General features: G+C 41.8%; 1 protein-coding gene across 2 annotated transcripts in view; it reads left to right on the top strand.

The window, feature by feature from the left end:
* Positions 1-954: 954 nt before the first annotated feature.
* LOC308119239 (polyprenol dehydrogenase) overlaps positions 955-18,265 on the top strand; it is a 43,884-nt gene continuing 26,573 nt past the window's right edge. Inside the window, exons 1-3 of one of the 2 annotated variants that reach the window (XM_080479115.1) lie at positions 1,073-1,508; positions 14,491-14,657; positions 17,571-17,678. In XM_080479115.1, the coding sequence (XP_080335241.1) occupies positions 1,468-1,508; positions 14,491-14,657; positions 17,571-17,678 (316 nt within the window). In that variant the 5' untranslated portion in view covers positions 1,073-1,467. Of the gene's footprint in view, positions 1,509-14,490; positions 14,658-17,570; positions 17,679-18,265 lie in introns of both variants that reach the window. The other variant, XM_080479116.1, reaches the window with a different exon arrangement.

Here is an 18,265-nt window from a genome sequence, read left to right as displayed (position 1 = left end):
AGTCAAACCAGAAATCCAACGACTGGGAATATGTGATTCTGATAGGAACCACGTGGCTTTCGAAGTTGTCAATATAAGTTGCGTGATGTTTCAGCCCAACATTGCCGAAGATGAGACTGATATTATCTCCTGCACCCTGCACTCCTCTGATCATTGGCGCAGTGTGTCTCCGGCCTTTGAGAACCCATTGATCCACAGTCACCCATTCTCTACATGCTCATCCCCAATTCTACTGTCACAAACGACTATAAACATCGTGTTCTTTGCATTTCTTTTTTTACTCAGCTATGACATTTGTGTTCTTCAGTGAGCGGACGCCCTTCGCAAACAGGCGTTTCTAATGCGACCTTGTTGTTTCTCACACAGACCTGTGGTGTTACTGTGACGGGAAAAGAGTTTTCCACAACATTTAGAATCAATCTGACCTTTATTATAGAAGTACTGGTAATTGCGCCACGGTCTAAACTGTAAGCAATCTTATTAAATGACATTATATAATGTTAATACAAATTGCGCGCATCAAGTGGTGAGCAGCTCTAATGTCCCACTAACTGTCTGGATTGATCTCTTAATCATTAGTCTGAGGGATTTGTCCGAAAGGGACATACAGGGGTCGTGATAAGATGATAGTCTGTCATGCACAGCCATCTCTGACACACAAGGCGCTGTGTGGAATACTAATCAACCTGTTTGCCGACAAGTGCGGCAGCTTTGCGCACAACTTAGGACTTCTGGAGACGTCTTTGTCTCTCAATTTGATACGACGAAATGTCGTCCTGTCTTTAACGCGCACAACAGTGGTTAAATATATTATTGCTCGGTCTCTAATTTCCCTGTCTCGTCGTCTGATCCGCGACTGGCATCTGGAGAGAGAGAGAGAGAGAGAGAGAGAGAGAGAGAGAGAGAGAGAGAGAGAGAGAGAGAGAGAGAGAGAGAGAGAGAGAGAGAGAGAGAGAGAGAGAGAGAGTGCATCTGGGGGAAGTCAGCCCACTACTGTGCTGCTTGTAGGGAAGCCCCCACGCGTTGCGCGCCCGGACCGCCGGTATAAAGCCGAGTCGTGGAGTGCGTGTGCATGCGCGTCAAGCTCTAAATGTGTGCGTCCGCGCACGTCAAAGCCCCCGGCTCCGTCCTCAACAGTTGCCACCGGAGCGGCGGAGAGGAGAGGAGAGGAGGAGGAGGAAGAGGAGGTGGAGGAGGAGGAGGAGGAGGAGGAGGAGGAAGAGGAGGAGAACGAGAGAGACAGCAGACTGAGGACGGACGGACGCGGAGCACCACGCCGCTCTGCCCGGCTCTGCTCCTGTCATGCAGTCGCTCATCTCTCCGGTGACCAAGGCCATCTTAGTAGCGCTCTTCATTTTCGCCATACTCCTCATTCTCTATGTGATTCTTTGGTACATTTGCAGAGACGTGGACTGCGACCACGGCATTTGAGGATTCCGTTAAAAGGGGACTAACGGGAATATCTGAATGGGGCGCACAGAGGAACCCGCACAACCCTGGGTCATCCTGTAAGTCTGTGTGTCTTCCCTTTGTCCACTCTTTCTAGTCATGTGGGTGTCTTTTGGGGTGAATTTTGGGGATGTGTTTGCATCTCCCTGTGTGTGTGTGTATGTGTGTACACGCGCGCACTTGCCGTGCGTAATGCTTAATGCGCTCTGGTTAAAAGGTGATGACCGGCGTGCGTCTCCACTGGCAGCAGGTATCCCAAACCCGACAGGAGCAGCAGGCGCATATGCTGTTCAACTTGACAGAGATAATTATATCAGTTGCGCCTTGTGCATTAGACACCCGCTGGTTTTACTGAGGGGGATTCTCAAAGGTGAAGCAATGTCATTGATGGACATCGAACTGGTGGCACACTGAAGACAGCGCGGGCACGCGTGTGTGGGCTCTCAATGAAAGCAGCACAAAACACTGTGATGACATTGCGGTAAACGGCATGGATGTTCCTTAAGGTCAAAAACATCACTGTTCACCCTATAGGTTCCCTACAGTGTCGCTCCCCTCCCGTCTGTATCTGCAGCATTGGTTCATGTTTGCTTCATCTTGGTCTCTGAGGATGCTTCACATTGGCATTTTGCATCCAACGAGATAACGGGATTATCTCCATTGGCTCTTGTGCGCCTTATTCCTAATCTGTTTTGTGCCATGTTTTGGCTTCCTTATCATGAACACTACACTAATGCTTTTACGCATAGCGCATTTTTAGTCCCTTCTACTTCCGCGAGCACGAGGTTTCCCCTTGTTAGGTTAATACAATAATTTCTCTCTCTCTCTCTCTCTCTCTCTCTCTCTCTCTCTCTCTCTCTCTCTCTCTCTCTCACACACACACACACACACACACACACACACACACACACACACACACACACACACACACACACACACACACACACACACACACACAGCATATTGCCACACTTAACGAAGGACCTCTCAATATTGCAAGCACGTTGGCCCCCTACATACCACATGACCCATACTGCTATTATATATGTGAGATATGATTGCCATTTTTCATCTGGGTCTAAATCATTCTGTCCCCTTGCCATTAACCCCAGGACAGGGTAATTAACAAATGTGGTGTGTTCTAAAGTAGAGAATGTGAAGGGCACGCCAAGGACATATTGATCTTTTTAAAATGATATTTTGAAATATTTAAACCGTGAATGCAACGTTGGAAAATTATTTCTAAAATCAGGGACATGTTTAATCATCCTTTCATATTTCCGTGAATCTTCTCAACATAAATCTATATTACAGATGTTTATGTAACAAAACAAAAAAAAGGGGGGGGGGGGGGAAGAAGAGGATTGCTGGACTTGATATGATGTGAAATATTAGTGGCATGATAATAATATTAATCACTGACTGCAGCTGACAATACAGTTTCGACACTTTTTGAATGAGGGCTGCATCAATATTTTCCACAGAAGCAACCCAGATGATTAAACAGCCAATTCTCTCCTCGAACACATCAAGAAAGTGCAAGATTAAGCTTAAACTTTTTAAACCTTCTTACACTGAGCTATGGGTGCTACACTCTGGTATTTAACCAACCTGTAAGCTGCCTAAATGCTGGATGCTCACGCAAACAGGAAAGCCTGCAGTGTCTTAAACAGTTGTGGCTATTCTCCTGCAGAGTCAGATGGATGAAGCCCTCTTTGACCAGACTACAAAAAGATTTCCACCAGCCATGAGTGGATATGCAGTCAGTCTGTTACCCCTCAACAGAGAGAGAGAGAGAGGGAGAGAGAGAGAGAGAGAGAGAGAGAGAGAGGTGACAACTGTTGGTTCCTGTTTACACTATTCTTTTGGATTGTGTATGTGTGTGTGTGTGTGTGTGTGTGTGCGTGTGTGTGTGCGTGCGTGCGTGCGTGCGTGCGTGTGTGCGTGTGTGTGTGTGTGTGTGTGTGTGTGTGTGTGTGTGTGTGTGTGTGTGTGTGTGTGTGTGTGTGTGTGTGTGTGAGAGAGAGAGAGAGAGCGAGAGAGAGAGAGAGACAGCGTGGGAGGGGGTTAAACACTGACATGCTCTGGAATGACAGATGAAAAAAAAAAGTGGAGCAGGGAAGGCTCAGCAGGACTCAGTGTGGGAGACAGGTGTGTGTGTGTGTGTGTGTGCGTGTGTGTGTGTGTGTGTGCGTGTGTGTGTGTGCATACGCGATCATGAAATTTAGTCAAGGTTATCAGAAATGTTTCATTTCATTAAATACTTGTGCAAACTACACAGCAGTGTACTAACAGTGTAATGGCAGAAGTAATGGCTTCTGTAGAGCGTGACCTAAAAAGTTAAACAACATCACCTTGAAGACTGTTCGACTGACAGGAAGTGGAATTCAAACGTTTTTGTTTTTTTAAATTATTATTATTCTTGCACAAACTACTCATCTGTCCTGTTTTTCTGTGCATTTATCGCTGTGAATGAGATGCATTATGGTCAATTTAATATTGCATTGGTTTTCCTGATGAAGTAAGCATGGGCAAAATGTATTCACTGACAATGCTTAAATGTTATTGCATCTTGATAGATCCAAGTTGAGTTGAGATTGAATTCATAAAATATGCAAAGATAAAAGTAAATTATTAAAGTGCATGTCTGTGTAGAAGGGATTTGTCAGCCTCGTCTGGCTCACAGACTGTGTACAACCTGATGAAGTGTGTGAGCATGCGTGTTTGTATGCGTTGCCGTCAGCGGTTCATACTCAAGCCAGACCCCACGTACCTAAACAACCTCTTCCTCGCAGACGAATAAAAGATATTGCAAAGATGATCTGTGACCTCTGACTGCGAAATGGAAGTTTTAATTTAATTACATCGAATGACGGTTTGTTTTCCCTTTTCCGTTTGGATTTTTTATGGGTATCCGTGCTAAATTAAATTTGGAAACATGGAAACAAAACACACACATGCACGCGCCTGCACACGTACAGTTGGCTTAACCTGGAAGACCCTTAAGCGATAGCGGGGTTTTTTTGTCATGGATGCTAATGCTTACCCTCGTAGCTGTGCGGTCACCGAAGTGAAATGCTTTTAATTAACTGAGTTTACATTACACTGAAAATTTGTGATTTTGCTCTCCGGTAAATTGCATAGTCTTATTGTGGTTCTACGTTTTACTGAGTTCAGTGAAGAATGATACCATTTTTGATTGAATTTTGACTTTCAGGCCCCGAGCTGTATGAAAAATAAATTGCCGCATTTTTGGAAATTTTATGAAAGCTTTCTTAAGACAGCTTAAAATTTGAAATCACTTTTGTCATGCCACATTAGGCGTATAGGAAACGGTGTCGCCCCCAAATAGCGTATCAGGGGGAAGTTTGTGACGCCTCTGCAATTAATAATATTATTTCCTGCAGCTCATGTCGGAACTGCTTCTCATTTTTATTTCAGGCATACTTTTCTGTATAGTGGGGTAGCGGGTAGCACTCTCACTTTACTGGGGGAAAGTTCCTGGTTTGAGTACAAGCTGTGCTCGAGGAGTCTGGTGGTTTCCCTTGTATATTTATGAGTTTTCATCAGGTACTCTGGTTTCATATGAGGTGAATTGGTGAGTCTATTTTGCCCCGTAGGTGTGAACTTGAGTGTCTGGCGGTCTGTCTCTCTGTGCTCGCCCTACGATGGACCAGGGAACTCTTTGGGGGTGTAACCTGCCTTCGCCCATACTCCACTTGGATCAGTTCCTGTGTCCGGATAAAATGTTATAGAAGAATGATAAATTGCTATAGTATTAGATTAAAATGGATATTATAGCAGGAAACTCCCTCCATAGAATCATTTATTACCTTAACAAAGACAAGTGAAGAGGCAGAGAACACACTCACGGCTTCAAGCGTGTGCCAATTATTTCATTTTGTTGAACATCCATCTCAAACGCACACTACTTGAGTTATTTCAATCATTCCATCAGCCACTGTTTCCTCATCAGCGCTATTGGTCAGAGAAAACCTGTTGCTTATCCCCTGTTTTGTCTCTTCTCTCTTGCCCGATCCCAAATGAGCACTCCACTGCCGCTCTCCCTTCTAATAAACAGTTTTCAAAAAGCACCACATGTCCACTCTCCCCGAAACCTGAAAACCAGCCCTCAAAAAAAAAGCTCCTGAAAAGCAGTGAGTCCAGGTTGCACTGACCCAACGTCACAAATATGTCCTCATACTGAAGGTCTAAATCTCAAGTTGGCTCCCGGGATGAGAGGAGCACTAAAACACATGCACACACACACACACACACACACACAGACACACACCTCAAAGCAATAAAAATAGATTGTGAGTGACTCAGCCGTTATGTAAAGTCCATCTCTGATAGGGCCGCCTGGGGCTGTTTATGTCAGTTTAGCTTGACGGCACTGGAGCTGAGGTGACACATGTCTGCTGTGTCCGAGCTTCCCTCACACACACACACCGACACGCATGCACACACGCACAGTTACTTTTCTGAGAATGTGCGTGCGGCCAAGTCTTTCTCTCCCGTACACTTTTCCTTCTTCTCAAAGTCTTCCTCCCCTAGTGTGCGTCTCCCAATGGACAACGATGTGATACAGTCAGCGTAATAGACTCCCTCCAGCACAAATAGCGTACGTTATTAGCATTTCAGGGCAGACTGGGACGGAAACACCATGTTAGACATGAATCACATCCGTGAAACCCTCGGGCCACGTGGACGGTTCAATCAGCTCTCGTGAACATTAACTACCAAGGACCTGAATCAAAAGCAAGATTGAGATCTTTGCTGCTGCCATCCAAAGAACCGAGTTGGTGCCAGCCTTTTGATTTTTTATTTATCGTCTCTTCTAATCCCCTTTGAGGAAACCTCAACTGTCTTAATTATGATGAGAAATTTTAATCAGCTCCCATATAAATATGTTTCCTCACCTATTATCCTTGGCTAATGGGTGGATACATTTACATCTTCACCAAAGAGCCAGTACTGAGTGGTTTTAGATGGTCATAAAGGCAATAATTTAAAAATCACTCCACCTATAGATCTAAATTAACCTAAAAGCATCAGCAGCCAATAATATTGTCAATAATCACTCTGAAAATAAATGTGACAGTTTGCTATGGCTTGGCTGAACTGTGGAGGGATTTTGGGTTAAATGGAGAGTTAAAGGCCTTGAAGCGAAGAAAAAAAGGCACATATGTGCGCGCACTCATGTGCACACCACCTTAAAGCTTCTCTGTGTTCTCATAATCCCGGAGTAAGAGACGGGAAGAGGGAGAAAAAAGCAAAGGGGGGAAAAAAAAAAGCTAAGTGAGAGAGCAATAGATGAAAGAGTCGCCTCACATTCCCCTCTCAGTGACAACAGGTTTTAAACAGGAGAAGCGCATCAAATTAAATGTCTTAAATAATGTGTGTGTGTGTGTGTGTGTGTGTGTGTGTGTGTGTGTGTGTGTGTGTGTGTGTGTGTGTGTGTGTGTGTGTGTGTGTGTGTGTGTGTGTGTGTTGCACACATTTAATGTGCCCCCCCCCCCCTGCTCCTCATTGTACAGCTATTCATAGAAAGACGTCCACTCCCTGAAGACAGTCAGGAAAAGCCACATTAGGGTGTATTTGATGATAATCAGTGAGCACCAATAGAGTGCTTTGTACTTCACAACAGGGGAGGGAATTGTCGTATTTGGAAGGGGGACTCTGAAGTGCAGATTTTGGAAAGGGAACCAATAGATAAGTCACTGGAGTGGTTGCTGGCGATTTAGCTTTCTCCCCTTAAACATGGATCATTTATGATGTTGCTAACATTTTCTTTAAATCAAAATTATATAATTTCTTCTGTTTTCCCAATAAAGGGGGGCATCCAGACCATCTTGTCCCCGTGTGATTTACGCCTATACTGCATGATGCAGTACACAGACAAATGTATTTACAAATACAGACACACTGAAATAATTATACAAGATAAAACATCAACTCTTTTACATGCGCAAAAATTCATTCATAGCCTTTATACCAAATTGCCTCTAATAGATCACTGGCGGCATGAATTATTTCAACTAAGTGTCACAAAGGGAGCAAAAAGCCTGGTGCACTTCAGAAAAGTGGAAGTTTGAAATGTAGTATTTGTTTTTTAATGCTAAAACATAGTTTCTGATTCACACTGTTCACACTGCATGCTGTTGGACTGTGGGAGAAAAGAGAACCCCCCCCCGCCCTCCTTCCAATATGAACTCAAACCAGAGTTCTCGCCGTGAGCGGCCAGTGTTAACCACTCCTCCCCGCTGTGTAGCCTGCAGGAGATGTATGTACACCAAATGTTTCAGACTTCATGTGAAGCCTGGGTGTTGTTATATGGTGTATGCAATTGCACACGGCAAACACAGAGAAAAATCTCAGGTTTCACTTTCATATTTACAAGCTGGCCTTTGTCTGAGCCCCCTGCGGAAAACCTGTGGCGGTTGCAGCTGAGGCGACGCCATTATCAAATCTACCCACGTCCAATCCACTGCCTTTTCACACCCACGCTTCCAAGTGCACATCCGGCCACACACGGTTGAAGGATCTCTGTCTGAGTTGTCTCTCCGGGGGTTTTGTTTCTTCATATGTTTTTTTTTTTTTCCCTTGTTACTGACATTTTAAGTGTTGATTCCTTGGGTGTTTGTTCTTGCCTACGTAGACCGCAGGGGTCTGTTTTCAGAATCCATGCTGCTGGTTGCAATAAAAACAATGTTTGAAACATGTTAGATGGTTTTAGTTTCTTAGATACAAATGGGTAAAAAAAGAAAATGGATGAGGAAATCTTTGCAACGAATGCAGTAAGTAAGCTCACTTCACTTTTAAAGTAAAAGTAATACACTCACAGAACTAACTCAGGCAAAAATAAATTTAACCAGAAAGTGCAAAGAGGAGGGATTTTTGGAAACACTCATTACTTAGAGTTATATAAATTCATTGAATCTGCATGGAAATGGACCATCAGATGTATGCTTAGAGACAGCCAGAACAATTTCCAGAATGCATTTATGGGAAAAAGTATATTAAAGAGTATTTAGTATAGTATACGGGCTTGGTGGTCCACAGGTCATTGTACCCAAAAGTGTGGAAAATAGCTAAAGCAGGGGTTTTTTTCCTCTTGAGGTTGTTGATCAAAAGGTTCAGTTATTTCTGTAGACAGTCACTATTTATGGTTTTAAGAATAGAAAAGTAGATTATATAGTGTGAACTGTAATTAAAAAAAAAATAAATAAAAATACCTACACCTAGTTTTGAAAAATACTGATAAAAGTACAAACAGCACTTTGATACTTTAAATGGAACCAGCTGCAGCCAGCTGTTGCTGAATACCTCCTCAACACACTGGGGAAGGAAACTGAAGTCCAGGCAGAATGTGGGCATAGCACTGGATATGGCGAAGGCTCCAAACCCGAGGAGTCTGGAGATAAGCATCAACTGCAACAGGCTGCTCGAGTGCACGCCACCCACGATAACCTTTTTTTGTCAGAAGTCACATGTTAATGTTTTCACTCCCAGTCTGAATTCTGAATCGTCACATAATTCACTGTGAGGCGGCAAAGCTGTTTCATGTATTTAGTTGAAATATTATTAGATCAACAGCTTAATGAATGGAATTGCTAAATATCAAATATTTCACCTTTTTCTCGATATGAAAACATAAATGTCCGTCCTTTAAATTGCAAAAACATTTTAGCCGGTTTGTTTACACTGAAGTGTAATTTTTTTGCTTCTTCTGTACATCAAGACTGATCTAATGATGAATGAATTTAACAATCGCACAAACAAAAGACGCCACCTTTGTGTATCCATCAATGCATTTTCATGCACAGCTTACATAAACAGATGAAAATGGCGTAAAAGCCGGAGCAGACAAGAAGGAGACTTAATCCAGGAAAGAAAAAGAAAGAAATGCCTTTATTGAATGAGATGTCTTGGCAGGGAGTAATAGTGGCCACATGACTGAAAGTGAATCAGAAAGCACTGTCAGTGTAGACGACCTGTGGCAGAAACGACTGACGTCATCAGACGCATGGAAAGATGGCCCTTTCGGCATCGCTTTACAGTTTTTATACTTTGTGCACATTTCTGTTGCTGTACTCTTATGACACTTAAAAGATGAATTACCGTTTGACTTTTAGGCATTAGTAAAAATCTTTGCCTGAACAGAGCATCCGTTAAAACCTTTTCTTACTTATATAATGCTGTAGTACGTATTCTTCTGATCTATATGTTTTAATGGAGTCTCCATAGCAAGTCATCAACACGCACTGTGAATTTGGCCACTTTATTTAGGTAAGAAAACCTCATTCGGATTTAAAAAAGTGTCAGCGGTTTTGAAACAATAAAAGCCCTAACTTAAAGGAGGAAAACATCCACAGCCTGAGGCGTCTTCCTGCAACGCCCTTCAATCTGCATTTGAAAACATTTAAAGAAAGCAGTTCTCTCCGGAGCAAATATCCCTGCAACATTTTGCCTCGCATTTCTAGTCTGGGAACAGAGAAAGCAAAACCAGTCTTGTGATTGTAGCTTCCCTTCATAAAAGAGGATAATACAACATCCTCATCATACATGGTGCCGTTCATACAAGCTAAACACACTTCAAAAACAGGTGTACTTGAACCTTATTTGTTTTTGCCTTATTTGCCTTTCCCCGTGTGCTCCCGCCTGCAGCTCTGGCTAAGTCTGAGCTTTGAGTCTAACCTTGACTGTCTGCCTCTCACATGGTGGACTCTTCAAAGGAGAAGCTCTGAAAAGTGGCAGTTCAGAGTGAGAGAAAAAAAGACAACATCAGTTCACACAAGCTTTTGAGCTTGGCAGCCCAAATTGCGAGCGACACACAGAAAATCTTCTTTCTTCACAATGTGACACTTCACCTGCGGTCTCCCTTGGGTGACGGTTGATCACTGACAAAAACAAACGGGGCTAAAGTGTTAAAAAAGACCGTGTCAAAACGCTACGTCAAAACTCTTAGTGCCACGTTCTCGCTAAAAATATCGAACGTAATCTACTGTTTCGTCTCTCCAGGTATACGACTTTGCGAAACACGAAATCAAGAATACAGTTTAAGTAGCGGCACGCATCCATTCACACACACACACACAGAAATCCGGCAGAGCCGACGTCAGCCTGGATTTAGGAAGTGAGACAAGCCGAGCTTTACAGCCAGCCAGTGGTTGTCATATAAGACTAGGTAACTGTTGACCGGAGCTATTTTTCACATGCGATTTGCATCACACTCCCTCCTGTCATCCGCCTTTCTCGGCGTGTCTTGGGCGTGTGTACATATGTCTTCGTTTTCGTGTGTGTGCGGCCGCTGTGTATCTCTGTGCATCTGCCTGATGTCCCATCATCCCAAATAATCATCCCACAGTCATGCGTGAGATGCGATTTCCTTTAAACAATAGCAGGGCAGCTCGCCTTGCTGACCCCCACTACCTCTCGGGCTGCTGCCGAGCAACACACACACACACACACACCACACAGTCACACACCACACACACACACAGTCTCTGTGAGCTCCATCAGAGTCGTGGCAGTGACACAGTCTCTTTATGTATCTGCTCATTTAACTGCCTTCCAGAGCCGGCTTTAATAACTGAGGCCAACTGCTCGCTGTTACTCCAGCCTGACCTTAACCATTGGATAGTGGGCAAGACACAAACCTAATACTAATGATTTTCTTGCCAGGAGTGAAAAAAGAAAGTCACTTTGACTGCCACAGGCCTGTCTTTAACAGAAATAGTTGTAATTTATTGAAATGATGGAGAGTTTGGTTGGCCTACTTTGAGTGCCAGTAATAATTCAGCCGGCTCTTGCCTTGTTATCTAAACACCCTCCCGTCACTGCAGCAGACTATCAGTTCAGATTTGTAGTTTGTAGACTAGACAGTAGTTCTCAGATTTCCTTTTTTAGCAACAGTAATGATGCTTGAATTTGGCCCTCTTTTTTGGGAGGCTAAGTCGTCAGCCCTGTGGTGAATTCCAATCACTCAACAGTCAAATGTTGTAGTTGGACATTTGAAAATTCCCCCCCCCGGATTAAATTTTGGTATGCACAAACATTACAATGCTCTTTTTTTTGTACCTATTCGACATTGTGGCTCTAACTGCTGGGATTTCACGTTTTCATTTCATGTCCTGTTTGGGGTTAGAAAGTGACATGTAAAAGTGAAAAACGTATCTACTAAAGGCAAATGACCAATATGATGATCAAAAAGTAGTTAATTACAAATAAAAATTCATCTTTCAATAATTTAGGTGAACGCAGGCAATCAAATGTGTCCTTTTTGCATGTAGCTACTGCTCTCCTTTGACAGTGACAGCACGGTAGCACACATCTGGGACTGCACTGGGTGAAATGCTGCATGTTCTCCTCTGTTTGTTTGTTTTCTTGGCCCTAATCTACCTTTAGGATTAATTATGTAAGATTGTCTGTCACTTTGTGTTAACCCCGTGATGAATAAAACTTGTCCAGGGAAACAGCCCACCTCTCTCACTATAATGTCATCTGATCAAGGCTTCAGCCCTTGTTAGACTAATGTGGATAAAGTGTGTGTAAAGGATGTCAGGATAGATAGATAGATGAGTGCCTAATGAAAGGATGTTGACTCCTATGGGCATTTATTAAATTATAAGATTGTTAATACTGATCCTTTGACGCACGAGGAGCAATTTTTGGTCACTGACATGGAAAAAAAACATCCATATTAGCCAATTCAAGTCAAACATGTTGCAGTCTTTCAGGGTCATGGCAATAGTTTATATAAGAGGCTGCTGTTTGAGTTTTGTGAACCGCTAAAGTTTTTGTGAAAAGTTTGCAGCCATGATGGTGAAAGACATGTCTCTGTTACATCCAATCAGGCCAGTGGACTTACTAACCTTACAGGGGGGGAATTAACAACATATGTCGCTTTGGGATTTTCATTGACATTTAACTCCTTCACATGCAGTTTGGATTGCATGGTGGTAAAGTGGTTAGAAAGTGGATCTGGTTCAAGGCCATTTGGGGGCTTTTCTCTGGATTGTCTAATTCAATTTGACTATTTTGGTAAATATGGGTTGTCTCTCGAACAGACGATTACAGGTTCACTACCCCTCATGTCCATATGTCAATGTGTCCTTGAGCAAGACACTGAACCCTGAATTGGGATTTAACTCCCATTGACTCCGATATAGATTTAATTGAACAACCTTAGCGATTTCTCTGTCAGCATTTTAACATGTGGTGGGGATGTGACTCATTGCAGCAGGTGTCCTTTTCAAAGACGGAAATAAACATTCATCCAACATAAAAAAAAGGCTGCTCCTTAATGAACCCCTCATAGCTTCAATGTCATCAGTTTTTCTGCACACATGCATGGAACTACTTGAGGAGCGTAATCACTTTCATCTTGGCTTTCTGTGACGCATGCGCCTACAAATAATAAGATTCCCTGACAGGTCTCATCTTGCTAAGATCATCTGAAAAGCTCTGTGTTTGATGACCGAGGTTAAAATGATATTAATCTTAACATTTGATTCTTATAGGCCAGAGAAATGATTGGAAATGCTCTGTATCTACAGCATGGAGGGTGTGCTGGTCCTGACTGGAAGTCGTGATGACATTTTTTGTCACGAGCTTATCTTAGGCAACGAGAAAATGATTTATATTTGTCACTGAATCTATGATCCTATCTGTGTTGTACTGACAGATAAAGGTTTCCTATGAACATCATGTTTACGGAACAAAATGTCTAGAAAAAAATCTTTGAATTATGAAATCCCAAAATCTCGAGTTATATAATTTTGTGTGATTCATCACCTACCATAATTAAAAGGCCACATTTTGCCCTTTTTGAGGGAGCACTTTGTGCTGATTAAATCACAGAATTAGTGAACTGATTATCATAGGAGCTTCTATTAAGAGTCAATTGTGAAGGACCTAAGCGATCCCAGGAGACGGGAATGTACAACCCGATCAGGACTCAGTCGAAGCTCACCACAATACGATTCTGACAGGCGCCGCACTGCTCCAGAAACATGCTCTTAAAACCCATCTTGGGAAATACAGTATTAGAGATCAAACTGGAGTCTCATCTCGTTGCTGCTTCTGTCATGTGTGACCTCCCTGGCAGCAGTTAATGAGGTGGTCTACAATATCTGATAGGAGCAATATGCTGGACCTACAGATGAGGATCATACGGCACATCAAGCAGCCGAGCAGCAGCAAAAAGCCCCCTCAATCATACACTAATTCTGCCTCTGCAGCCGAAGTGATGGATGGCTGCAGGACATTATACGTCTCAAGGTGAACATGTGGGTCTTTGGAATAGGGCTGTCGCCTCGGTCATTGCAGGAAACTTTAGCACAGATAAAATGCAGATATTCCCAAACTACCAATACTATTAATACTAATACAGATAATATTCATCATAATCGTTCAGTCATCATCTTAAAAAGTCCCAACACACCGACAGCCATTAGGAGTTACAAATGAACCTCAGAGACATGTTTTCAGAGTGCCACCGGACGCTGGAGTATCTAAAGCAATATTGTCAAACATTGTAGCCCGCACGCCAAAAGTCGGGCTCTCAATCGGCAGGATGAAATTAGTGTCAGATTGTTTTTAGAGAAATTGTGTTTAAAAGGTAAATGTATGATATGTATGTAGTATAGGTATAACACGTTTTTCTGCACTCAAAATAGAAAATTGTGAGTTGTTGGCCTTTATAGATTATTACTATTATTTTATTGGTTTGACCCTGTTGAAATTGATATATGCATACATCCATACATACATACATCCATACATACATACTTCATTATGGATTTTAAAGCAAATTATTTGGCTTTAAAATAATTTAAAGTAAAATATTTTTTGATAAATTATCAACATGTTTATTAATATGTTGATCCTGTTGTTAAACACGATCAACCTGTAACTCACTAAGAAGAACCCTGTATGGAGGAAGGTTGACTTCAAATTGGGACGTGTTCCCATATGATGGTGGGTTGATTTTATATTGGAACGCGTCCCGCAGACTGAGTTGCGCCTCTCCTCCAGGTGTCTTCGCACCGGCTGGCTGCTTCGTCTGGCTCCTCGGTTATTCCTCCTCCGCGCACAGATGTGGTCCGTCTTTCGGTCTCATGTCCTGCCGTTTATCAGACTCTACCTGCTGGGTCTGAGGGTCCTGCTGGTTCAGCTGTTAGGCGGCGCTTTAAAGTTACCAGGTTGGTCCAGTTCTCTCAGTTTGTGCGTCACGTTACGTTTAAGTTAGACGAGGAGAGGAGCGACGCTGTCAGCGAGCTCCACCCGGCTCGCGAGTACTGACACTGCACGTGCCACACAACGTAACGGAGCGTTCTGTGTTGTTGTTTATTAATGTGTTGTTATCATGCTACATGCGCTAACCCAGCTAGCCACGCTAGCCCGTGTAACAAAACATCGAAACACTAGTGATCATAATGTCTGTCCGACATCTCATTGATGCCGAATTAACCGAAATAAGTTGTCACTTACTTCTAATCTCAAAGAAGTCCTTTTAAATATTTTCTTTTCCTGATAAGTGCATTAATTTAAAAGGTGTCCTATTTTTAATGGAGTTTGGCCTATAACCAAAAACTGATGATCGGCTAGATTTAGCTATAATACAATGTATTCACACAATACTGAAACAAACTTAAGTATTTCAAATTGGTTTCTCCCCACATGTGTCCTATGGATAAAACATAAAGCAAACAGAAACTGAGGAAAGAAACTGTAGATACAGCAAATAATACATATATAAAAGAAATAGACATTCATTGTTGAGCTGCTTGATTTTAGTTAAACATGCTGTATTTGATAATACTTAGTATTGTGATATGACTAGCAGTTAACAAACAGTTAATTACATTACAATGTTAAGAGAGGAATGTAGTCTAGTCTAGTATTACCACCTTTTACCACAAGTGTGTGCAGTGAGTCGACTCTACTTATTACTTTCCTTGCAGTTCATTTCCCTCTCAAAACTGCAGCAGACCATCACCAGGAATATAGAAATCGACAAGCATTAAAAGTATTGGCAACAAATAGTGTACTATAAAACTAACTGCTCACTACTGACACTCATTGCACAAATCAAACAAAGAATTGTTAAAAATTTCTATACTGTGCCTTTTTTCCTACTGGATTGACTGTATTTATTCTTTCAGATTTTATGGCCTTAGAATTCTACATAATATACAATGAGTAAGTGATTTAGCCCTCTATTTTCCAAGAGAGCTTTCAGTATTTGGCAGAACATTAGTAAATGTGTGTTTAATGATAGCGTATTTTAAGTGTCACACTGGAAAAAGTGTTGAGACAACGACAAATGTTATGATTAGAAATGTTGGTGTTGTGATGCTCAAATACATTGTGATAAATTATTTAAATTATAACAGGAGTTAATGAGTTGAAAGAAATTAGTCTATGAGGGAAGGTGGTGAACAGAGCTACTGATGTATGTTTCCCAGCAGTAGTCTGTTTAGAAATAAATGCTCTCTGTCAAATCACTGTGTTGGAGAGGATGATCTATGTTATTCATATTTGATGATCGCATGTTCAGCATCCTTCTCTCCTTTCTCTTCAAAACTGTCCACTGTGCAACCAATGGTAGAGTGTATCTTGTTGAGCAGTGTATATCAGTTCAGATGGTATCGCTGCCTCCATCACTGTTCACTCAGCCGCAGCAGCAAATAACAACAGACTGATCGCACATGTTGCAGGAATCTCAGCTGCAGCTGGAGAAAAAGTCAGCTCTTCCCCTACATGAATATCATGTTGTCGCTCTTCCACTTGAGTCTGTTGTCAGTGTGCATCACTGTTTTTTTTCAGTCCTCCAAAAATTACGATTTCAGCACAACCTCATGCTGGAGTCCAATCATCAAACGTATTCTGCTATAGCGATCACAGTGCAAAAATTAAATCTACAAAGGACTGCTGTGGTGTCTGTTTTTCGGTGTTTTATCACATATTGTTTGCACATACTTTTTCTTCGTGGGCATTAATAGGATTTGTAAATGTGTGATATGTTTATGCTATCTTGTGCTTATGTAATAGATTTCAGAGATACTTTATCTCTGAAATGATGTCTATGATATTTTCTTGAAGGTATTTCACGTAAAAAAACACTTCAAAATAAAGGGATTTTGGTTCACTATTGATACACATTTGTAGTAGCCGACCGTGCTGTTAGTGTGTTACACAACCCTGTCAGTTTGAGCAGGTATCTGAAGCCAGTGCCGCTGTTGGGAAACGTCTGCCCTTCTATTGAATACAGAATTAATTTGCTCTTTGAAAGAGGAAATATAATAAATGGAATATCGCTCTCTTAATTAATTCTACTATCTCTCTCTCTCTCTCTCTCTCTCTCTCTCTCTCTCTCTCTCTCTCTCTCTCTATATATATATAGTAGAATTAATTAATACAGATCAAGATACAATTGTACAACAAGATAAAGATTTTTAAAAAATAGTTTTCCTTTCAGTGGGTTTTCTACTACTACAAACACAGGCAAAGGACATCAGATGATAAGCTTTGTTCTGCTGTTGAACAGATGCTTTCTGGCTTTGGGTTCTATCTCTGTTTTATCAGATACCCTCTATTCTTCCATTCATCATATTGCATTTTCCGTGTGCTGATGTAGAAATAGACAACAACAAGAATCTGACCAGATTACTATTTTCACCAGGTTGTATTGTCAAAGCCAGTCCTGGCAAGAAGTGGTTTGCCACATTTACATGAGTTAGTGTCACATTTCCATCAGACGAGGGTCCGCATGACAATATTTTGGGAATAAGAGCACCCGTGTATTTTAAAACGTGGGGAAAAAGAGCCACTATAATTTTTTTAAACATATGTAAAATTATTCTGGTCATCTATTTGAAGCATGCTTGAAACTGGAAAATACAAGAGTCTTCAAGAGCAAGGGAAATAAACTTTGCGATGCCACATAACAGGATTTTAAAAACCAACAGAACGCAACACTGAGTTTTACAAACAATCTTCAGGTTTACCTATAAGGACTTCTCACCTTTTGAAAAGTATACCTGTTTTGACGAAGCAGCGTTAATAAATGACTTTCTATCTAATATCTGTGTGTCCCCTTCTGCTTCTGCCAGTGATGCCCAGACAAGATGGCAAGGTTGTCATAGTGACCGGAGGAAGCAGGGGAATCGGCTATGAGGTTGTCCGCCACATGGCCACCCTGGGGGCACATGTTATCATAGGTACAGTATCAAGCATCACACCACTGGCATGCAAACAGAACAGGAGGTGCAAGAGCACAAACACACGAGTATGACAGTGTGGCAGTGTTTTGAAAAGTACAAGAACATCAAAAATAATAGCATTAATCCTTTCTACGTTGTAATATTAACATTAAGGGCAAATAGAAGTAATGAAAATGACAATGCAATGCGGTAAAGAAACAAACACTACAGAGAGAAAGATCGGAAGCAAGTCTGACAAAAATAAGAATAATTAACAGTGGTTGCTTTTTTTCCTTTTCAATTTTTCAAAATTTTTTATTCATACAAACAAACCCTCAAAATGATTCAGTTTTTTTTTGTTGTGTGAGGCTTTTTTGATAGTATATAGTATGTTTCTTTTTCCATGGTCTTCTTTCCCCTTTGCACTGCAAAGTTTATATCAGTCACGTCGAAAGACTCCAGCTCTCCAGTTAAATGGACATGTTGGACTTTTCTATTACAGTCCCAAAGCACAACAAAAGGAAAGCCAGGGGTTTTGCTGTCTGCCAGGTGTAATGTTGACCCTTCGCTCAGCCTAAGCATCGAGGATTTTCTTTAAAACCGGG

This window comes from Lipophrys pholis, assembly GCF_963383615.2.
Source record: "Lipophrys pholis genome assembly, chromosome: 13".
NCBI classification, from domain to species: Eukaryota; Metazoa; Chordata; class Actinopteri; order Blenniiformes; family Blenniidae; genus Lipophrys; species Lipophrys pholis.
Note: the sequence above shows the minus strand (reverse complement) of the source record. Positions and strands in the feature narration are given on the sequence as shown.